The 24,564-nt window shown below is 41.0% G+C and overlaps 1 protein-coding gene across 1 annotated transcript in view; it reads right to left on the bottom strand.

Moving 5' to 3' along the window:
* gbe1b (glucan (1,4-alpha-), branching enzyme 1b) overlaps positions 1 to 24,564 on the bottom strand; it is a 152,745-nt gene that overhangs the window by 102,846 nt on the left and 25,335 nt on the right. The window contains exons 2-5 of the mRNA XM_039821897.1: positions 16,369 to 16,538; positions 11,315 to 11,430; positions 8,038 to 8,163; positions 4,268 to 4,403 (exon numbers count right to left, since the gene is read on the bottom strand). Coding sequence (XP_039677831.1) covers positions 4,268 to 4,403; positions 8,038 to 8,163; positions 11,315 to 11,430; positions 16,369 to 16,538 — 548 coding nt within the window. The remainder of the gene's footprint in view (positions 1 to 4,267; positions 4,404 to 8,037; positions 8,164 to 11,314; positions 11,431 to 16,368; positions 16,539 to 24,564) is intronic.

Genomic DNA, 24,564 nt, shown 5'->3' with positions numbered 1-24,564 from the left:
CTTTGTTATTGAGAGCATTACATCCTATATATTTGAATAGCCTCATTTTCCTGCAGTCACAGTCACTTATTGTTATCTTCTTTTTTCTTTTGATTTCTCTTAAAATAACACCAGCCCCTTAGATCAGTGGTTCCCAACCTTTTTTTGTCCAAGGTACCCCCACAGTCTTGTCAGATGAACTCACATACCCCATCCTCAGCTCCCAATGTATCTTCGAAATGTAATGTATTTTATGATTGTTGAATTGTCGCTACAATCGTACTAGTGTAGTTCCAACCGTTTAAACGTTACTTTTAGCTAATTATTTCAACTGTTTAGTCAGTACTTTTGGCTAATCATTTCAGCCGCTTATGCAATACTTTTAGCTATTTCTACCGTGTAATCATTACTTTAAGCTAACTATTTCAGCAGTTTAGTCATTACTTTTAGCTAATCATTTCAGCTGCTAATGCAATACTTCTTGCTATTTCTACCGTTTAATCAGTACCCTAGGCTAACTACTTCAGCAGTTTAGTCAGTACTTTTAGCTAACCACTTAAGCCACTTATGTAATACTTTTAGCTAAGTATTTCTACCGTCTATCATTACTTTAAGCTAACTTCAACAGTTTAGTCGTTATTTTTAGCTAACCATTTCAGCCACTCGTGTAATACTTTTAGCTAAATATTTATACCATCTAATCATTACTTTAAGCTAACTATTTCAGCAGTGTAGTCATTACTATTAGCCAATCATTTCAACTGTTTAGTCAGTACTTTTAGCTAACCATTTCAACCACTTATGCAAAACTTTTAGCAAACTATTTCTACCATTTAATCATTACTTGAAGCTTCCTATTTCAGCAGTTTATTCATTTCTTTAAGCTATTTATTTCTACAATTTATTCATTACTACACGTTTAAACTTGCTAACTAGTTTTCAAGCACCCTTACGTAACAGCTGATCTATTCTTTTAATCAAATCATAATTTCTATTTATTCAAATTAGTTGAGCTTCCGCCCAAACTTTCCAAGTACCCCCAGGGGTACAACTTACACCTGGTTGGGAATCACTGCCCTAGATCATATCCCAAACATAAATTAAAAATGCATATCATTCTTATGATTAGTGGGGTTGATTGGACACAGGATAAAAAAAGAAGTGCAAGACGTTTATTTTTTTATACTGACAACATTTTGTGAAAATATCTCTGTTCACTGTTCTGATGTGTTTGGCCACGTTAATATGATACAGCAAGCATCCGGGAACATTAGGACTCAATACTATTTGACCCGTGTTAGTCATACTGTATGTGTGAGCTCCAGGCATTTCCTTTTTGACACAAGCTCTACTATCCAAAAGACAAGCTGCAGCTACAGGGAAACACCAGCTATCAGAGTCAAAAGGTCATGTACAACATTTCAAAACGGCCTATGAAAACTGCTTCTATGAATAAGAGAACAACAGGCTTTTAAACTGCCACTGAGCACTCCAGAGGGAGGCCCTGCGGTTTTTCACTGTTGTGTGGAGCACATTTATATATTTATATCGCAGCTTCTTTTCAGGCTAGAGAGAGAGAGAAAAAAAAACCTTTAGCTTCTGAAGGGGGTTGACAAAGCACTTGGGTGAGTGGAGGTTTCTCTTTTTTATATTTATATATACAATCTCTTCAGAGTGAAGAAAATGAAATGGCAGGCAAAGGCAGCCATCACTAGAGACGGTGGAGTTTAGCCTCCTGGAGAATCCTATTGTGCAGATTCCCAAAGCTGCTCCAGGTAGATTCTTTGACAACATTTACTCTGACAGTTTCCTTTCCCACTAAACAGTAGGACACAACCAAAAAAAACAGCATTCATCAGATTGCTCCTGGTTTGTCATAGCTGTGCTTTTTAATAATGTCAGTGCAGCAGGGTGTATTTGAATGCAAAATAATGCCCCATCTCGTATGAGGAGAATTGTAAACCAAGACAGGGATCTTTTCCTTAAGATTAAAGCCACATTTGGACCTAGTGCTTTATTTAGTTTTAGAGTTATAAGGAAAATTTAATCACACATCGCATTTAATGATTCATACTTGTAATGAGAACACGTAAGACACTGATCATAAGTCAAAGCACATTTATTGATATTTCTTTTGAGTTTAACTAATCTAAATCTGCAGCTATGTGGACACCATCCTCCAGTGCTGCATAGTATTATTTTATTGAAGGGAAAAAGATATATGTTTTAGCATTTGTTAAAAATGCATTTTTGAGAAGTTCAAACTTAAAAAGGAACACGCCAACTTATTGGGACTTTAGCTTATTCACCGCATCCCCCAGAGTTAGATAAGTCCATGCAGACCCTTCTGTGTTGCGTGTTGTTACTCTGTCTGGCGGAGTGATTAGCGCAACACCTGAGAAGCACCGTTGTGTGCTGCGACCAAATCAAGGAAGCTTGATTATTTCTACTATTGGCTGTCTGAGTCAGGATCATGGAAATAAGTTGTCCATTTTGGAGCCATAACTGCTGTGTCAACATGACATCATGACTTTGCGTAAACATACACGCCCACTTTCTTAAGACAAGTGGCGTGATATCATTTTGAGCTATCCGTGTGTGTGTCTATGCTGTATACAGCAGACGTAAACATACACGGCGCTTTCTACAAGTGGCGCGTTATCGGGTAAACATACACGCCACTTTCTGTATGCATTTTGAGCGCCGTATACAGCGGACAGGTTGGGTTTAGGAAAAGAAGAAAGCGACGGTTGAGTTCAGGAAACATGACACGCGGGACAAGAAGGAAACGTGACACGCAGGACACGATCCCTCTCTCCTGGGCGAAAGTCCTGTGTTTGACCCACCCACCACCCTGACCAACCTCCCTACGCGCAGATTTTCACCCTTTCCTACTACTCGCTACGGCGTGAATTCACACGCAATCACAAGGTAATGTAAGTCAATGGAGGCCAAACAGCGTTGATGAACACGCTAAAAAGCGAGTACGCGTCTTGATAACACACCAACAATGATATACGAATTTCATGAGATCAGTCTGGCTGTGTGGTGTGTGACTTGTGCTGTGGAGCCCTCTTTACAAAACACTGTCCGACAGTCAGTGATCCCATCAGGTCATGCCAGTCAACAGGATGTTGACTTGCTGATGTGGCTTTGTGCTGAGGGAGTGTGACAGGTCTGCCGCTGAAAACACTACTACTGGAGGAACAGTTAAGGACCAGCAGTTGACAGAGATGGCACAGGACACTGGCAGAAAGAAAATAGGCACTGGAACCCCTCGAGTAGTGGTTTTTTTTTCAAACACGTTGCTGGCTCTGATTTGATGTGTCGGGAGGTATACACAAACGTAACCTTAACGCTTCACTTCCTCTCTGTTCTTGGCTGGAGAAGATACAAAATGTTCTCAAGTTGAGTCCGCCAGAGCTCTCAATGACACTAAGATGAAGAGGATCACAGCAGGATGATTGCTATGCACTTTCTGCAGACGTCAGTTTCTAAAAAAATAAGAGGGACACCAAAAAGGAAGAGAATAATCTTATGTACTGTCATCATGTAGGGTTGGGTATCGTTTTTTTTCTTTTTTTTTTTCTTCTTTTCGATACCGGTGCTAAAACAATACTTGCCAGTGTCTAAACGGTGCCTAAACCGATACTCAAAAAAAAGAAGAGCACAAAACGACGTGTCGGTGACATTAAAGAACGGCTTGTTTATTGCTCAAGTCATACGGGCACATTTAAATGATTTATTTAAAATGTATTCACAATAACTTATTTCACCAGTCAATTGCTGTTAAATGACAAAACGAAGAACCACTAGATGGCCGAAGGGTACTTTACAACAACAATGAATGCACCATGAGCTTACAATGAGCAATTGAGCGCGTCATTAGGTCCAATCGCTGTTGTTTCTCCTTCAACTACAACTCCGGCAGTAGCCGTGGTGTCTCAAAGTGCAGCTAGTGCACTCTGTGCCTTTAGCTGCAGACTGTTGGACTTTACGGTGTTGGAATCCTTTCCAGTGAAATACAGACATACGTTAGACCGTTTGGCTTTCAGCATTTCTAGTTTAAGCCAGCTGCTAGCTAACGGTAGGCTAACGTTACCTGCTGCCAAGTGTAGTGTTAACTAGCGTCACGTGCAGTGATGCTTCGGTTGCCTGCAACATCCGTTTCTAAAGTTTTGGAGCGCAGCGCAGGAATTTAAGTGACACCGAAATCTGTGTTGTCATTCGGTCCGGTAGATACCGGTCGTTTAGGGTTTTGGTGCCCAAGCCTAGTCTCATGTCTTACCCAGGTCTTTTATACGAGGCAGCATATTGGTCGTGAAGTTGGTGTATGAGGCGACCTTTCCCTCAGGTGAAGCGATGCCTACGTGGGCCTCGTATATTCTCAGGCTCATGGGCTTCTTTGGCCGAGGGTGGATTGGCTGGAGAGGAAACCAAAATTAGACAGAAAATCATGACAGCGCTTTTTCCTAAAACAATTGCTAAAAAAAAAAAAAAAAAAAGAAATACAGTACATTTGGTGAGTAATTATGAGTCATAAGGTGAAAGACACAGTGTGGGTTTACTGGGTCTCTGCATCAATATCTTACCACAGAGGCTGATCTATGATTCACACGGTCTGTTACACAATGGGAAAGGGATTTGTTTCATACATAAAATACATTTCCTAATGTCTAACCACCAGGCCTTGTGAACCTACTATTTGAAGTACATGATTGAGCCACTTGTAAATAAAGCGAATATAATGCCAGTAAGAGGGCTCCTCTAATTAAAATGGTGCCTAATAACAAGCGACAAAGAAAGCAAGGTGGTCTTTAATAGCCTCTTATTGTTTTGCTTGGGCACACTTGTGCTGAGGGCGTTGAGTAGCATTGAGGCACATTCAGACCCTTTCAGCATCAAGCACTCACATTAAGAATGGCCACAACAGCTGTGGATATGAGATGTACAGTGACGGGCTTATTTCAAACGGAACTGTATGTTTCACACCGCAAGAAATTAAAGCAGTGATGGAAGGACCAGAAGGCTATTTTAAGAGCGAACACAGAGCATTTTAGTGAGACATTAGCTCGATAAAACCTTTTCTTTTTAATCATTTTTTTTTTTACTATAAAACCATGAAAGTTGTGATGAGGTCTTTTAAGCCTGAATGTTTTCACGCAAAAAAAAGGATTTTCACATTATTTTTTTCATTTTAAAGTCAATTTCAGTCAGTCTAATCAATAAACAAAATCAGTTTTTCACCTAGATACCTTAGTATATTTGGAATAATAAACAACCTAGGCTAAAATAATCTACCCTGCAACGTACCACAAACACGGGAGGCCTGGCCCTCCCCAACCTTAAAGTGTACCATAGAGCCTTTCAGCTACGGGCCCTCAGAGTGTGGATGGAGAGAAGTCCCATGGAGAGAAATAGAGCAAAACCTCACTGGAAGTCTAAGACTGCAAGACCTTGCCTTTACAGGTGTGTGTCCAAAAAAGCGTATGCTAGCCAACTGGCCCTTTTATCACCAACACATTGACCAACTTTAAACAGGTCATTTGAATGATTTGGCACAACACATGATTAATGTGTAATGTGTGGTAACAAACCTTTTGTTCAACTGTTCACACTCAAACCTTGAGTGTGAACAGGTGCATGAGTTTTGGAATGACACAACATCAATAATATCTGATGTGATAGGATGTCGAATTCCTACTGACCCGATTGTTTTGTTACTTAAAGGGGTGATAGAATGATTATATAGGGTATTTCACACTGTTCCTTAAGGTCTCCTAATAGGGTGATGTAACATTGGTTGGCCCTTATGCATCCCTGTGTTTTGGCCCTATTTGTAACAAGAGCTTTTCTTTCAAATATGGTATGCTCATGAATATTTAGATGAGCTGCGCGATGATTGGTTGAGCGAATCCCCATACACACACGTTAGAGATGAGACAGCAGGTCTCATATTCCAGACACTGCAATGTTTTGTTACCAAATTCACTTCTGAGACTTTTTTATGCGAGAAATCAACTATATAAAGCTCATATATGGGCCGTTTTACGAAAATTGATGGCTAATTGCAAATTTGGTAAGACGTGTCGGACTTTAGGAGCTCCACACAGTCGGACGAGAAAGCAGCAGCCTGCTGGGCTCCATACCCAGGGCAAAGTCACCCTTTGTGGATTACTGCACTACCGGGGCTCCGCAGAGCTGGGTGGCTGCCGGCATAACTATAATATATTTACAGTTTGAATTTTGTCACGGCACTTATATCACAGCTACCCCAAGGCCTTACAAAGCTAACCGTTGTGTCCGATTTCAATTTAAGGCATTTTTGTGAACGAGAGGAGTCTTGTTAGGAGGAGCAGCTAGCTAGCTATGTGTCCCATTCAATACAATGGGAAAAGATTGCGGCTAGCTAGCTACACTTTCGGCATAACTATAGTATATTTAAGGTTTGAATTTCGTCATGGCACTTATATTACAGGTTCCCCAAGGTCTTATAAAGCTAACAGTTGTGTCCAATTTCAATTTAAGGCATTTTTATGAACATACACTTTCGGCATAACTATAGTATATTTACAGTTTGAATTTCGTCACAGCATGTATATCACAGCTACCAAAAGGTCTTACAAAGCTTAGCTAACACTTGTCCGATTTCAGATTTCAATTGAATCTATTTTTGTGAATTTCAGAGGTCTCGTTAGGAGGAGGCTAGCTATAGCTCTCATTGATGGACTCCAGCTCACCGCGGACTCTATCAATGAGACTCGCGGACAAGAGGCATTTATTTCCCCGATTGTTTGTTTAAATAACTCAACACACATATCCATTATAAGATTAACTGGAACCTGCGGTAAGAGATTGCGGGCATAAGAAGCTCGCTGACCGCGCTCTCAGTCACACACACCGGTCATTTAGCAGGAAGAGGGGAGGGAGAACAGCGAGCTGCAGGCCCTGGAGCTCTGTCAGGGCACCGGCGTTTGGTAGTCCAGTCACCCAGAAAGGGTGAGTTTGCACGGGTATTGAGCACCACGGGCTGCCGCCCGTGACGGAGCTCAATCGAGCTCATAGCAGGCCGGGGTCTGTGAAGGAGGACAGGCAGGGCAGCGATGTAGCAACCCAGGCAGCACCAGTCGCTGAACTCCGACACACAGTCGGACAAAATTTGCAATTAGCCATAAATTTTCGTAAAACGGCCCATATTTGAGCTTTACATAGTTGATTTCTCGCATAAAAAAGTTTCAGAAGTGAATTTTGTAATAGAATAGCAGAGATCTGCGCGACCTAGATTCAGAAGTGTTCTGAATTCAGTTGTGTAGCCTATGTAAATGGGGCATGACAAAGAGAGAGACTAGAGCCAAATGAGGAGGAGCCGCAGAGTTGACGTCAACTAGGCGGCTCGTTGAGATTTGCCCGTTTTTCAGAGGCAGTTTCAAATTTTGAGATTTGCCAAGGAAATAGGTATCATTGGGATTTTGAGGTTCTATGTATGTCCTATTTACCCACCAAACGGTCATTTTTCAACTATGAAAAGGTAAAATTGGTTTTGCATTCTATCACCCCTTTAATGATGACTCTAAATTACACCTACTTGGGAGACAGAAGAAAATTTGGCTAGCTGGATCAACTGCGACCAAGAAAATGATAGCTCAGCGCTGGCTCCCCCCCAACTCGCTTTGTATATAACAGTGGTTGGTGTATTTTCTGGACATAGTTATGCTTGAGCTCTCTACAGCAAGGATTAACAAAGCCAAGTCATCTACTATAGACCTATGGAAAAATGCAGCAGCACAGGTATCAGTCCTAATGACCTCAGCATCACAAGAATTAGAGGAGAGTGACTAGGCAAGGTGTGATTCCTGATTTCTTGTATTTTGATTTGTTTTGTTTTCCTCGAGACCGCAGAGGGTGGGGTGAGGGTTTTGGTTCCTGTTCGATTGTATTTGTTTGTTCTGTATGTTGTGTGTTCAAAAATATTAAAATAAAAAAAAATTAATAATAAATACAAAAAGAAAGTACACACTTTAAAAAAAAAACAACAACATTAAAATAGTAATAACTTACAATATAGGGCTGAGGGGGGTCCCAGTGAACCCAGTTGTAGATGACAGATCCCTCCTCCCTGTTCACATATTTTGCCCAAGGCGAGTTGCGGTACAGCCGGCCACCATCCATGGTGTGAACTACCACCTGGGAAAAAAGACAAATGAGTGTAATGCAAGGGCACTTAAACAATGACATAGAGAGGGGGTATTTGAAAGACAGGACAGGCAATTTACATATGCTGAGAGGAAGGGGACACACAAACACGTTGTCCAATAGGCAGACAGGATATGGAACACACCACAGACATTGTAGCATTGGAACATCATTGCCAAAAAGGTAAAGACTTAGCCCGAACAATAACAGTTTCAGAGGCCTGGCCACAAATCAACGGAGGCTTCAAGGTCTTCTGTGACTCCAGCGGGTTTCTGTCCCTGGACGTGTGCGATTATTTTAAAGTCAGCATTTATTTACATCTTCCAGCCATGAAATGCTTACATCATAAAACTGTGCTGTTACTCCCCATCTATTACACAGAAAAGATGGGGCAGATTGTTCATCCAATAAGCCAAACATTTTTCAATGTGTCAACATGAAAAACACCAATCTTCCAGAAAGAGGCCTACTCTCCAATGCAAAACTCACACACAGCTGTAAGCCTATTATACTGCACTCCCAGAGAGCACTGAAGACATACAGTATTATGGTGTACTGTTAGAGCAGTGATTCCTAACCAGGGGTACTTCTGTTGTTACAAGGGGCTGCGTGGAAATATTGTGGAGCCACTCAACTAATTTGAAAATAAAAATTGAATAAATAGAAATTATAATTTAATTAAATGAATATATCAGCTGGACCTCCTGGACACTACATGTTGCAGTTATGTAAGAGTGTGCGCAAACTAGTTGGCAAGTGAGCACAGAAGTTTTAAACACGTAGCTTAAAGTAATGAATAAATGTTAGAAATACAGTGTTTTCCAAAAGAAGAGCTATTTGGGAAAAAAGGGATTTTTTTTTTTGTGGGGGGGGGGGTTTTTAAAAAAAAAATTTTTTTTTTTAAAAAAAAAATAAAATTTTTTTTTTTTTTTTGGCTTTTTTTTTTTTCTTTTTTTTTTTTAAAAAGTTTGAAAAGCTAGAGCAGCTAATTATAAGACAGAGCCTGCTAAAGAAATCCACTGGGGACCTAGTATAATTATTAGATCGGAGTCATATAATCAAGTCATTAAGTCAGTTATGATGCTCACACTGATTTTACATTAATTTGGCTTAGGTGCTGCCCAAAACAACTTGGGTGCAGCGCCTTATATCAGTAGGGAAAACTCTGAAATAAATGAATAAAAGTAATGACTTCAAATGATTAGCTCAAAGTGATGGCTAAACCGTTGAAATAGTTAGCTAATGTTAATGAATAAACGGTAGAAACAAATATAGTATGATTGCTGACCAAACCAAACCAGCCTAAATATTGACGGTATAACAAGTATGAAAACATTACCATTAGTATGTATAGTGTTATACATTTGGAACATACATTGGGAGTTGATGAAGGGGTAGAGGAGAGGGGAGTTTATCTGGCAGGGCTGTGGGGGTACCTCAGACCCCAAAAAAGGTTGGGAACCACTGTTGTAAAGGACAAAAAGCTACTGTATTGACCAGAATACTTGTGGTGAATCTGGATTCAATGGTAATTATCCTGTTTTATTTGGGGAGGGGGGTGCAACTCCTCTGTTGGTTTTAACACAGCCACTGCCTGGCTCATCTTGAGAGAGGATTTGACCCAAGGAGCAATTTAGAAATATTGGAAATCATTATTATTATCCTTTGCCTCTCATCTATTATGTCTGCAATTCAGGACTGGAAGGGGGTCAAATGGGTATAGTTTGGAAATCTAACTGAAAAGTTACTTTGCCTCCATCAGTCAAATAAGAAAGGAGAAAGCCAGCGTGAGAGTTGGAAAAACCCACCAAGAAATCGATCCTGTAGTGTTACCCACAGTGTGTGTTCACCCTGTTTGGTCCCCTGCAGAACCAGGCATTAGAACCCGACTAATTCTGGCTGCTGTTGTGAAGTAATGACTGTTCCAATGCCACCTGCCTGCAAGCCATTGGCCAGACCCCCCTCCGGGCTTTTTTCATTATGGCCACGCCACCTGGGGGTTAGTTGCCTGGCTCCCCTTATGACATGCTTCACAGTTTATAGGATTAGGAAAAGATAGTTGGATAAATGGACTGGCATAAAGCCTGACAGAGCCATGGTCCTTCAGACAAATTGGCCAGCATTAGGAATATTAAAGAAAAATCAGACTGCTGGGAAGGCTGAGGGGGGTGCATGAATGGGAAAAAACAACCAGGAGCCAGGCAATATGCAAGAAGTTAGGTGTGGATTTAAAAGAAAGTGGGCGTTTGATCGCTTAGATAACACCTTGATTCACTTCTCTAAAGTCTTGCATACTACTACAACATTAAGAGCTCATTGTAAATACTCGACTGCACCCACAAAAGGACACTGCTTGTTTATGGAGACAAATTGGGCCCTGAACAAAGGGGGATAGAAGGGCAAGCTGCTCTACATGAGAGTGATTGGAGCTAGGCTTGTGCTTCCACGAGGGAGTGCTGTGGAACTAATTCTAAAGTGGAGCTCACAGCAAGACAGCCATTCATAGGCAGCAGGGGTGCACACGGAAAGGCCAGGTGCCAGCTTTTCCATCTGCTTCTTATCGTCCTTAGACTGACCTCCGCTGACAATGGGAGCCGGGCAGCCTGTCCAGGGCGCGGGAGTGTGCCAACGATGACCCGGTCCCAAGGAGAGTGGCGCCACGATGCCATCCATTCCAGGCCTGGCATCTCATGTCAGGATTATTTCTCTACCACGCACGTTTGCTTGGGAGACAATGCATAATGGGAGGTACGTCTTTTGCATTTAACCCTGTTGAATTATTTACTAGAGCTAAAAACCAATCATGTACACCCAATGCAGGGACTGGGAGGGGGTGATTTGCACAGACAAACACGGCACAATGTCCTGAGGGATACCTGCAGCAGTCAGGAGCTGAAATAAAAACCATCAGCGGAGCTCCCCAGGTGTATCTACCCAACACTGTGCAGACTGTGTACATACAGTAATCTCCCTTCTGCGCGCTGCGAGTATGACATGTTGTTGACGGCGACATGCCAGGTTTTCACTCGGTTCATAAGACACCACACATGACAGGGAATCTCCCTCGCACATTACAGTGACAAGTCCCCGTACCAACGCGGCGAGGGCGCGAAAATAGGCATGAAGATGTTCTGTTCCCTACCTTGAGTTTGGTGTTGTGATCCACAGCTGGAGACTTGTCATGCTTGGGCGGAAGAATCAGCTCCCACTTGCCAAATGGTTTCTTGGTGTAGGGGTGGGAGAATTTCTCCCAGCCATCTATAGGGGAACAATCCCATCCAAATGAGTTGGGTTACAGCACAGAGCCAAACATCATACTGGTCAGCTGTATCCTGACCAAGGAAAGCCATATGATCATAGATGCTTATGAACAAGGAGCCAAAGTCAGAACATGAATCTCTCTCGTTTCTTTTGGTATGAAGGGATCACAGGCGAGATGATTATGGAAAAGTCTGAAGAAATTCATATTTAGTGAAGCACAAATATATATATATATTTTTTTTATCTTGTTAGCTTGGGATCTATCCTGTGACCCATTGGGAGGTCTTGACCCCCAGATTGAAAAATACAACCGTGCCCATATTTTGTACTGTGTAATGTGAAAATTAGCTTGACACAGTGTTGATGTTCTATGCTGACCAGAACAAGGCTCATATCACTCCTACAAGTGTGCTGTACTGTTTGGTAGAAGACTGAGATTTACGTATCACCTTTATTTAAAGCATGTACCCAATTTCTTAAGAATTCTTCTTATGAATTATTTTTATAACGTGCGTTTTTGTTTATAGAAACACTTGATGCACATGTGATGCAGTCTGTACTTGTTGCTTTTAGTGTCTTTTTTGATTCTACCACCCCAAAGTCAGAAATTAAAAAATCCAACCATAGGGGCTTTCATTACATTTGTTTACAAATTAAACAATTGCCTGTTGCATTCTTCCTTATTACAGGAGTCTCTCTCTCTCTCTTTGTACTTTTGCGACTGTGAGTAAGGCAGTGGGCTCAGCCATCTAAAAGAAAAACTGATAAAATATCACTTCACTGCTCATTGAATTATCTCTCGGGAGGGAACAACAGAGACGAGTTACGTTCATAGTCTGCTCATACCACATTACCAACTGTCATTGACTGGCAGGAATATATCAGGACACAAAACATTTATCAAAAAGCAGCCACCTTGGCATGTCAATTTAGGATGCCGATTTTATTCAGTAATCCAGATCGGTTTGTTATTCATGAGCAAAAACAACGGCAGGATAGAAAATAAATCACAGGAGATGCTCCAGAAGTGACCGGGCACAACACCAGCACTTTTCAGAGGCAGGCCAAGTCTTTTTTTTCTATTACAATTTATGCATCTCCCTTTGCTTAAACTCCTCCAAAAAAAATAAACATTATGCATCCAACCTGCACCATATTCATGACTAGGGCTGCCGGGCTGTTTCCACATTTACTCTGAAATTGAAATCAAATAATATGACTGAGCCATGTCAAAATGTAATCTCTCACAGAATTGAATGTCGGAATTGAGCTGCTGCCCAAGGTCCTGGGAAGATAATTAAAAAAAAAAAGGGAACAGGAGAAATATGGAAAGAGGGAATGGCAGCAACGGCAACTAACTGGCACAAAAAATGTGTAGGGACAATAAACAAATTGACAAATCTCCAGGTTTTTGCAGACAGTATCAATCTGAAGGTATTACGGTTAGCATTTGCTTTCCTTTATCATTAGCTGCAGGGTGTCGGATCAGAATGGCTGTGGCACAGAGGTAAGTGTTTGTGCTGTGGCATGGCAAATGGTATCCGAGTTATGCGAACAGGTCCGAATTGTTTCACCATCACTCTTTGCTTTTTCATTTTTTTTTTCTGTTATTACATTTTTTTTTTTGTTGTTGAGAGTAATATATCACTACTGGCATGTGTTATAGATGCATTAATATTTTTTGATAAAAGGAAAGAAAATGACACAGCGAGCTTGATTTACCTTGTATATCTATTTGATGGATGAGAGCAAGTCTCATTTAATCTTGTTAATGATGACAAAAATAAATAATCTTGCTGCATTTTCCGCAGCCCGCATTAACGGAAAATAACACTCAAAAGACTATTAACCTGAAATTACTTTCAAAGTTGGGACCGGAGGGGATAGAGATTTCAGCGTGAACACAGAGGTTGCACTCTCTCAACAACTTTGCAGGCGATGATGAAATAACCAGCTACTGAAATATTAACACACACTTGCACATTCAAAAGAACCCCCTTCAGTATGCAAGTTTATCCTGTGTAATCAATATGTTCCACATATCTTACTCCCAGGTTGGTTGATCAAAAGAGATGACCACAGTTTTCTCTGCCGTTTCTTATATTTTTGGCCCCTTTGTGTTAAAATGCCAAGTTACTTATTTAAAAGGCACAGTGAAGATATGCAACCTTCCTGTTAGCACTGAAATCTCTTTTTCCTTTTTTGGTCCCAACAGTCTATATGTAGCTCTATACTACAGTGTAATTTCCTTTTTAGGAATCCAATTTATTATTGCAAATATTATACTGCTATTATACAACTGTGATGAAGCATACTTTCATCCATCAGCTTGATGCATGCTTCTTTTAAACATAATAAGAAACACAAATGAAGATGTCCTAACTAGTGCTGTCAAATGATTAAAATATTTAATTGCGATTAATGTCATAGTTAACTCGCAATTAATCGCACATTTTTATCTATTCTAAATGCCCCTTGATTTCTTTTTGTCCCATTATTTTTTCTCATTTTAATGCTCTTATCAACATGGAAAAGTGGATCGGCTTGCTTTGTGCTTTTGTCGCCTGGTTTTGACTAGGGGGCCATCAAGCTTGGCCATCAAGTGGTATATCAGACGTGCTGCGATGATAGCTCAGTTCACAAAGATAAAACACACACATCACTTTGGTCTTGTCAATGGAACCATTTGGCAACTTTTTAAAAGTAAACTTTCCATTCAGAATCTTATTGGCGTCCATTTCGGCGTCTCACGCTCGCCATACACTCAAAACGTAACGTTAGCCTACTACTCTTTGGCCGGCTTGCGAGCCCAAACGAGTGTGTGCGGCGTGCCTGTTTTGTTTCTGGTCTAGCTAGATCCGATGTGGTGTTGTAGTTTTTCTAACGTTACTAGTTGTTGCAACAGCATGTGAAAAAACCTACAAAGTTTGCTAGGCCAAAAAGAACGTTAATCTCGCGATAAAAAAAAAAAAGGTACGCCGTTAGCACTAGTCCTAACAAAAAAAGGCTCACTATTTTGTGCAAATGAACGGATAATAATAAAAAAAAAAAAAAAACGGTTATAGCCCTGAATATGAGCTTTAATTCCAGGGTGTTTACATCCTTAATGGGTGCATTTTGTAGTAACGGTAACACCTTTAACACAGAACATGCATGTGTGGTAGGGATAGGCTGATTATCAGCCCTGGCCAATTATCCGGTCGTTTCTTGGCAGTTGGCAGATTACCTGTATCAGTGTTTTATTTGTCTGATAACTGATAAAGTTAATGAATTAAAAAGTGGTCTACTTTGGCTCGGCTACAGCTCTGTGTCTGTCCCTCTGCTTCGGTTTCACTCACCGCTGAGTCTGACTTCATGTCCCGCCCACAACACTATCGGACTCTCTCTTACTGGGTATTATGTTGAAAGTTTCACATTTATTAAACAAAGATTTGTGTTGGAGTTTGTAACATTCCAAAAATCTTAATTTTGACTCAAACATTTTCACTGTGAATGCATATCGGTTCCAAAAGATCGGTTATCGGTTCCATTAACTACTAATGATTGGTATCGGCCTTGAAAAATCCGGTCAAACCAACCTTAGAAAATAGGTGACACCTCTGGTTCAGTACGGTCTTCTCTATCTGTGACAGGATGATGACTTTAGGTGTAGCTCTTCTTTTATTTATTTTTTTTATCCTTTTTCTTTTTTGGATAAGGTGAACTGTATAATGTTTGTCTATTTGTTTAATGGTTTTAAAATGATTGTATCCCTTTTTGTCACCACAAGAGGATGTTAGGGTGCATGGGTTGTGGGTTAGGAGGGATCTGTTTTTGTTGCGTTTAACGTCTGTTAAATACCAGTAATACAATTTTTTTTAAATGGTCAATCCCTAATGTGTGGTAGAGGGTACAATTTTCACTGTTGGTAACATGATAGGCAGTCCCTCCAGAAAAACGCGATTATGCGATCGCATAATTCAATGCATAATCAGCCAAAGTCCGCATATTTATGCAGTGGGTGCATTTTTTCAAATACGCTGCACTTTCGCTGCATAAATTGCAGATTTTCGCGCAAAATATCTGGGGCTTGCATGATTTCATAATCCCCGCATTTTCGTTGCAAAAAAGTTACATATAGCTTAGCAGAAAATTGAAAAATGTTACATTTACTTCACACAAGAGTAGCCCTTTTCCCCTGTTGCCATGGGAACGTTATGAAGTGACGTTATGAAGTGACGTAATTACACGACGTGAACATCATCGAAAGCAGGGCGTTGAGGGAATCACTTTTTTCTCTCTTTTTCATCAAACCGCAGTTTTTGCAAGTTCACGCAATTTTTGCAAGTTCCTTCAATTTCATCGCATAAAACTGCATAAATATCCCACATATTCCATCGCATTTTTTAAGAAAACGTGCCGCATAATAAAGGATTTTTGTCCGCAACAATCACAGAAAAACTCCGCATTTTTCTGGAAGGACTGGATAGGGACGAAATAGAGCATAGAAATCAACAGGAGCGGGCGGGACGGAGCCGGAGATTAAATAAAAAAATTACGCTGCAATGCGGTGAGTGCGGCCAAAGATTGCGAGGCATTCCTTGGCTAATTAGTATGCGGAAGGCAGAGATTCTTCTAACCTGCCCTAAATCGATAAATGCGTGTTTTGAGTGTGAGAAGATCTCCGTTAGGAATTACGTAATGAAATCGCCTAGGCCTGCATAGTGCACGTATAGTGTAGTCCAAATTTCCAAGGTAACCTCAGTGATTTGGCAGTCACGTGATAGGGATATGACGGGAGTATTTTGGTGGGCTCGGAATGGGATGGGAGCGACAACTGATTCCTGTGTCACCCTCTAATGTGTGGATAATACAACTCAGTGAAAGCTTTATGGAAACCCAACCTGGACAACACACAGCTGACTGTTCAGGACAGTTCCTCCTCAGGCTACTTACTGAAGTCACCGGTGAGGAAGAGGGCCTCTGCACCCGGAGCCCACTCTTGAAAAAACAGGCTGTTGTTAGGCTGTCGCTGCACACCGAAGGTCTCGTAGCTGCGCGTGAAACTCTCGAAGCCTCCTTCTGCCTCTTCCAGCCGTAAAAGCTGCTTCTGTAGCAGCTCATACCTTCAAACAAACCACAGGGAAAACACACACATACAAACATACAAACACACACACACACACACACACACACGTATATATGAATTCAATGGAAACCCCACCGGTGGATACACAATCTGTTAGATACATACAATGTTATATATCATCAGCGATGTTGAATTCCCAGACTTGCGAATTCCAGTTATTTGCTTTTTGACAACCCTCCCAGAGAACATCAATTGCATTCGGGTCTGGCCGTTACAGTACGTGTGTAGAGAGCCAAAAAAAAAGCACCTGGGACAACTGTGTCAGAGTTTCTGCAGCTTTCTCTCTGTAGGTTAGTGTAGTGTGGTTTTTTTAGTCACCCAATTAAAGAGACTGGGAAGATTTTCATCAGTAATTAGCAGTAATGCTACCATTACTGGGACAATCAGCCCCTCTATTGTACCCTGGCAGTGTTATCACTTATCAGCCATTAATAACCATTCATAACAATGGTGTTAGTGGTGAAAACAATTTCCAAAAATCATTGGTAACATTCACATGTCATGTCAATGCAATCAAAAATCTATTTCACTGAGTAATTAATTATTTCCACTCATTTCTGTCTTAAATTTAACGGGTTGCCCAGCTGTTGTTTATTTTTAAACAGTCTGGAAATTTTACAGTAGAGATTTCCTTTAAGGATGGCATAGAGACTACTAATGATCAATCTTTCATTAGTCTATATCTATAACGTTCCACTTCCGGGATTGCTCTCATTCTGCCGGAAATTTCGCCGGATGCCCGTTTTTTGGATGTCCCATCCCCTTCCTCTTCCTTTGTGTTGGCGTTCTAACCTCCTGTGGATTTGTGAGGACTATGGTTAACTGCTCCTCAGATCTCTGCAGGGTAAATCCAGACAGCTAGCTAGACTATCTGTCCAATCTGAGTTTTCTGTTGAACGACTAAAACTACTTTTGAACGTACACGTTCCACCAAATCAAGTTCCTTCCCGAGACTATTTTGCAGCGGCACCGTGGCTCCGCTCGGCACATAGTGCCACGCATGACGATTGCTGTCTGGACTCGCCAGACCCTCATTTGCAGCGCTGTGGTGGAAGGTCTGGCAATGCGAGACTAATCTTTCATTGAATAATAATGAATGGAAACAGGCATTCTAAATGCAATGATTCAAGCTACAATACAAACATAAATAACACTTTAATGATGTTTTATAAGTTTACAATTTAAGTACTTCACTTTTAATTCTACTAACAGACCAGTGTTCATTTCATTGACGATTTCAACGAACCTTTTTCACGGACGAAAACTAAATAAAAAGTCAGATAGGATGACGAAGAGTGTGACGAAATATAACTGACATGTTATAAAATAAATGTTAGGGAGGGACGAATGGAGAAGAGGAGAGATCCAATCAGAACTACCCTTTTATTTCCATTCCACCCATCTTCCATTATCCACCACTTCCCTTCCACCACCTTTCCTTCCACCACCACCATTCCCAAGCTTTCCTTTCCACCTTCCACTGGTCCATACTATTCTTCACTATTCCCTTTCCATTCTACCTTTTATTCCAATTCCTTCTTCTCCATTTCCTCCTCCATTTCATCCATTCCTCCATTCTTTCCATTTCCATTTCCTTTGTCTTTCCTTCCTCCTTCATTTATTTCTATCCACTCCCCTCCTTCACCTTCAAGGCTTTCTGTCCATTCTTCTGTCCATCTCCATTCTCCATTCTTCCTTATTCCTCTGTGTCCTTCTTTCTCCTTTCCTTTGTCTGTCCTCCACTATACCTTCCTTTCCTTCCATTATATCCCTATATCCATGTCTCCTCCATTCTGTCTCTCAATACCCTTTCACTACCTCCATTCCATGTCTTTCCTTTAAATCCACTCCTTTCCCTCCATTTCTGTGTGTGTCCACTTCTCTGTCCTCCATATTCCTGTATACCATGCATATTTATGTGTTATATATATTCCGTGTGTGTATATGCTGGTCCACTTCCATTCTGTGTCTCTGTCCTTCGTGTGTATCCATGCCTTATTTATGGTCCTTTCCTCATTCCACTATACTACTATGTGTTTCCTTGTGTATGTTCATGCTCACCACTATCTCCTGTCCTCTTTGTATTTTCAAGTTGTGTTCGTGTCTCTGTCTCGTTGATTATGTGTCTGGGGTCCTCAAGTCTTTGTGTCCTCCATATTTATGTGTGTCTGTGTCTGTGCATATTCTGTGTGGGTCCTTGTGGTCCTCAGTCCTGCAGTTGGTCCTTCCGTCTCTTGGTCTCCGTTCCGATGTGGTCGTGCTATCCGTCTCTGTCTCATGGTCTCATTCATGTGTGTCCTTGGTTCAGTTCTTCTCTGTCTGGTGTCTGGTGTCGTTCCTCTGTCCAGGTCCCTACCTCAGGGGTCCTCCTCCTTCAAGATGTCTGTGCAGTTATCTCTCAAGACCTGTGGTCGTTATGCTGGGGATGGTCCTCCATAAGTTCCTGTGCTGGTGTCCTGTCAGGTCCCCAGTGCCTGGGTTAAGTCCCTCTCCCTGGCCAGCCTGTGAGATACCTAGGTGTGGTCTGGGATTCTCACTTCTCCTGTCTGTCATGTGAAGTCATATACCTTTTTGTCTCCACTGCTATGTGTGGGTTGGTCTCTCGTCCTGGTTCATCCATGATTCCATCTGTCACTACATGTGTTTCACACACACACACACACACACACACACACACACACACACACACACTGTGTGTTCTGTCTTGTTCTGTGTTCATCATTCCTCTGTCTGTGTGGTCCTTCCACTTGCTTTGTGTGTGTGTCCTGTCTTTTATTCTGTGTCTCTCTGTCTTGTGTGTGTCTGTGTCTCTGTGGTTGTCCCTCTTCTCCGTTCCTTGTCTCTGGTGTGTGTCTCTCTCTTCTGTCATCCTCCTATGTGTCCATGTGTTCTTTCTGTGTCTGTGTCTGTCGTGTCTCATTCTGTTGGTCGTTCTGATTCTTTCCGTCTTCTTCTATGTTGTGTCACTGCCATTGTGTCCATTCCATTTCTCTTCTCCTCCTTTCTCTCTCTCTCTCTCTCTTCTTCTCTCTTCCCTTTTTTTTTTTTTGTTTGTTGGTGTGTGCTGGTTGGGGATGTATGCTGTTTGTGTGTGTATTTGTGGGAAGTTTGGTATTTAGTTTTGGATTATTTTTATGTTTTTTAAAGGAAGAATTAATCCCTGTGTTTGTTCTGTGGTGTGACTTCTCCATGGAGCTGTACTCTAGGAGGGATTTACCTGATTGAGTAGGCCCTACGGGCCCAGTCAAGGGTTGAAACATGGACCAGTAAGATCCCAAAGAGAAAAAAGATGATGTGTTAGAATCCAGAAATGAATGAGCACGGGGCTATAAACGGGACCGAGTACTAGTTCCGACATGTTGTCTCGTCAGGAGAGATTCGCCACCGGTAGCTGCAGTTTCGCTACATTGAGCTGCAGTTTAAGTTTGATTTGTCTGTTGAGCTACTGCTGTGCTGCCCGATGTATACGTCGCGCGATTTGTTTGCTTGATAACTGTTACGTTGGTCACGCTGATAAAACCTTATTTGCAGTCTGATGTTTAAGCGCTCGAGCTTTCGATAGTATCCGTGACTATATTCCAGTAAATGTTTATATGTCCTACGTTCGTAATAGGTGAAATATATATATATACACACACATACATATATACATATACATACATATATACATATACATACATATATACATACACATACATATATACATATATACACATACATATATACACATACATATATACACACATATATATATATATATATATATATATATATATATATTTATATATTTATATATATATATGTGTATAATATATATATTTCACCTATTACGTAACGTAGGACGTCATGGGGGTTGGTCTCACAATAATCAGTCTATTTATACACCTGGACACCTGCATGGCGGAGGCTAGAGAGGGGGTGAGCTGGGGTTTTTTCATTTTCTGTTGACTGCAAGTTTTTCCACATTTACGTTTACCTTTTTGCAGTATTTTTCAGGCAACTGGATTTTGTTTATTAAAGTTTTTTTCCGACTTTCAAGTGAACAATAAATCCTTGAAAGCATATCTCTGAGTGGATCTGAATTATTCAAACGGAGCGTCATACAGGTGATTGTTCCCTGACTCAGCCTCTCGGCGGCTTATGGAGGTTGCAAAGAAGTTGCTACATATATTATAGGCAAATAAAAAGTGATGTGAAAAAAAGCCTGCGAGACCATGGTTAAATTGTGTTTGGTCAATCGTAATCTACAGTAAATGTAGGCCTACATGTTTAATGAACAGAAAAAAATACTGACTCATCTCTCAGTAAAATAGCATTAAACAGTCCCTCCAGGATTTTGCGGCCCAAAATGCCTGATTTTGCGGGAGCTTTTGTAAAAAATTGCTATAAAAGTTGCAATGTCCTTTGTATTTTTGTTGCAATGAAATTGCGAGAGACAGTGAAAGTTGCTTTTTTGTATAGTTCTTTGAAAATAAAAAGGAAACTTATTTTGAAGAGAATAAAATTACTCTGATTTGCTGGGCTGAGTTGCCCTAGTAACCTTTCCAAAAAGGCTCAGGATGCTGCAAATGTCAGTATAATATGAAAATGGCTGGTGGATTTAAGACAAAAAATTATAATTTATTGAATGAATAAATTTGAACATTTCTGTCAGTGGCATGTTGATCTTTGCATTGTTAGTTTATTTCCTAACCTGGCCTGGGACACCCATGCTGTTTGATAAAGGACTTTAACTTATTTATCATTTCACTTACAATAACAAGCGTAGCTGTCCTCGATTTAGGTCATCCTGTACGTCTCATCTCCGATTTCCTACATCCACCGTGTGTGTGTGTGTGTGTGTGTGTGTGTGTGTGTGTGTGTGTCAGTCGCGGGGGGAACTGAGCAGCAGAGAGCAGAAATTTCAGCGACTGAAAAGTCGTTACAGCGTACACTGAAGTTTAATACAGGTCTGAAATGTTTTGCACGGTCTTTCGCAGTTTGTCTTGCAAAAAGTACAACTTTTTCTCCAAAAGTAGCTTCTATTTTTCTTGACTTCGCCCTCAACAGTTTGTACAGTCATAGCTGCTGCTGACTCCTAACACTGGGGATATGTCTCCACATTGTTTTTCCGATAATTTTCGTTTCGTCTGTACCTCAGCTTAGCTACATGGTGTCACGGACTAGCCCTGAAAACTACTCGACAAAAGTCTGGAGTTGACGGAAATAGACGTGGTCAAAGCCCCGGCTGTGAACGGTTTCATTTCCTATAAGTTCTTCACAATAAAAGTCCTCAGTTATTTTGGTATTTCAATGTTTTTATTATGAAGCAGCAAAATCCGGAAATGTTGGGGATTCATTAATGCAGTAACGTAACGCGACTCCTATAAGCATTGTGCATTGTTACTTAGCAACAGCATTCTTTGACAGAAGCTGTCCAATCCGTTACAAGGAATGTTTTACAATCCACCCGCCACTGTGGCTGGTATAGGCCTACAAGGCAATGGTTTAAGACCGACGCAGTTGTCAGTTTCCCGTCCAGCGCCCATGTCGAATAAATAGCAAATGCAGCTGCGTCCACCTTTGTGCCCATGGGCATGGTGGTCTTACAGGGAGGTGTGTTCAGGTGCATTCTGGGCGTGCTGGTCTTACAGGGAGGTGTGTTCAGGTGCATTCTGGGCGTGCTGGTCTTACAGGGAGGTGTGTTCAGGTGCATTCTGGGCGTATTGCTATCTTGACATGATCGCGGCGTTGACCAACAAAAACCTGGTCTAAAGTCAATAACGCAGCATTTCATTGTTATTTTAACAGCAAATTAGTTAAATGCTCCTAGACTCGTGCACAGCGCGCGCACACTATGCTTGTTACACACACACACACACACACACAGGGACGCACAGCAGCACACACACATGCAAAAGATTATAAATAAAAATATTACCATGCAAATCCTCCATCATGATAGCAATGCGCCAAGGTCCAAATGTCCCTGGCTTTTAAAGGGAATGGGAGATAACACTCCATTTGGTTTATTGCATGTTAGGCCCAAAACACACCTATGAATTAATGAAGACACTAACAACAACCCTTTTGAATCATGCGCCCGGCGTACGGACCCTTTTTTCCGCCGTCAAACTAGCAAAAGTGGATTTGGACACGCCCTAAACACACACCTGCGCCAGGCGCTTCACGCCGTGCTATTAGATCATTAAAATAGGGCCCTTTATCTTTAAATGTTACAGTTACGGCTGAAAATGAGAACAGAAATAAACAACTTTCCTAATTTCGCTGCAATTCAAGTCAACTGCCAGCTGTCTATCCAGAAGTGACTTTTGTGTTAGCTGAAAAGAAACATTTCATTTCATTTCAGGAAGTCATTAACAAAGCTGAAGCTATAGGCAAAAATCACAACTTTGATTTACTTTAAATTTTTCTTATTATTGACAATCGCACAGAAACGGTCTGCGAGGATTGTTGCGGTCCTCTGTGCCTTAATATATGCACATTTTATTTTGATGAAGTAGTCACTCTTCCTTCTCCTCCATGCTGGCACTGGTGCCACATCTCTGTACCTCGCCCTCTGTTTTTCTACAGCGTACAACCATATCTAGCAATGGACTGCCCTTGGTATTCATAGGCAACATTTAGCCGTAAAACACTCTCCCATCAAGCTGCAAAGAGCAGAGTTTCAGACTGTGACCATTTCATTACTTATGGCAAGCCGTTTTTCTCCAGCGCTGGCCCTGAATTCCTAATAAAAGGCAATTCAAAGTTAGAATAGCAGAACTGGAGCTTAATTCAAACCTGTCGTCTTCCTGTCTTCAGTTAAAGCCATCACATTTCTTAGTTATGAGGTACTTAAAAAGCTATTGAGGTTTCTTTCTCACCTAGCTGTCCTGTCCATTAAAAGCAGAAAAGCCCCAAAAAATAATTTTAAAAAATAAAAAATTAAGCTAATGATGCAATGTGGCCAGCTCATTCAAAGCTATTAAAGCTAAAATTACAGCCAACTCATGTATATGTTTACTAACAAACAACCCAAAAGATTGAAATACAAGAATTTTTGAAAAACACATTCTTTATGTGGCCCGGTGTAATAATACAGCAGGAAATGATTGATCTGTTTGATAGTAATCTCACGTTGAGGAGCATCTATTTTGGCTGACTTGAAGCCAAAATGTGGAGAATTTTTATGGGATTATGCCATCTTCAAAATTATTCTGCTGGCAGAAGTATTTGTTAAGTGTGCATTGCTCTCAGTCCCAGCGCCGTTATTGATAATACCACCAGATATAATATCACTAAAGTCAGAAATGTTCAAGTGTGACACATGAAGCTATTGCATAAGTTCAGTCAGGAAGACAAAACGGGTTGCATGCTTAGGCCTGTAGTTCTATTTCTTACACATCTGCATTCAATCCTCTCCCACATGCTCACTCATTATTCCTTGCTGTCCTGTCTGGGGCTGTCAATCATGTCATCAGCTGTTCTCATCAGCTGATCTCATCTATCCAATAGCTCAGCGGTACACCTACATTGTTAGCCTATCACCCTGCTGCTGCCTCTCTTTAAATAGGATTCTCTCTGCCTTTAGTACATTCATGCTAAGGGTTGGGTATCGGTTGGGTTTTTTTCCGATACCAGTGCTAAAGTGATACTTTTAAAACAGTGCCGGTGCCTAAACAGTTCCTGAACCGATACTTTTAAAAAAAAAAGTTTTAAAAAAAAAGAAAAAAGAAGAGCACAAAACGACAGTCGTGACATTAAAGAACGTCTTGTTTGTTGCTAAGGCCATATGGTCAAAATGACATGATTTATTAATAATGTAATAACAATAACTTATTTCATCAGTAAATTGCTGTTAAACGACAAAAACAACCACTCGATAGGAACTAACTTTGAATGCACCACGAGGCTTACCAGTTTCAAGTAAACACACCGTCTGTGTTGTTTTTCCGACCCAGACCTATTCGTGCTGCTGTTGTGCAAACTTTGCTTTAGCAAGTTGTGTTTTATGCTGCTCT

The sequence above is a fragment of the Perca fluviatilis genome, chromosome 2 (genome assembly GCF_010015445.1).
Source record: "Perca fluviatilis chromosome 2, GENO_Pfluv_1.0, whole genome shotgun sequence".
NCBI lineage: Eukaryota > Metazoa > Chordata > Actinopteri > Perciformes > Percidae > Perca > Perca fluviatilis.
Note: the sequence above shows the minus strand (reverse complement) of the source record. Positions and strands in the feature narration are given on the sequence as shown.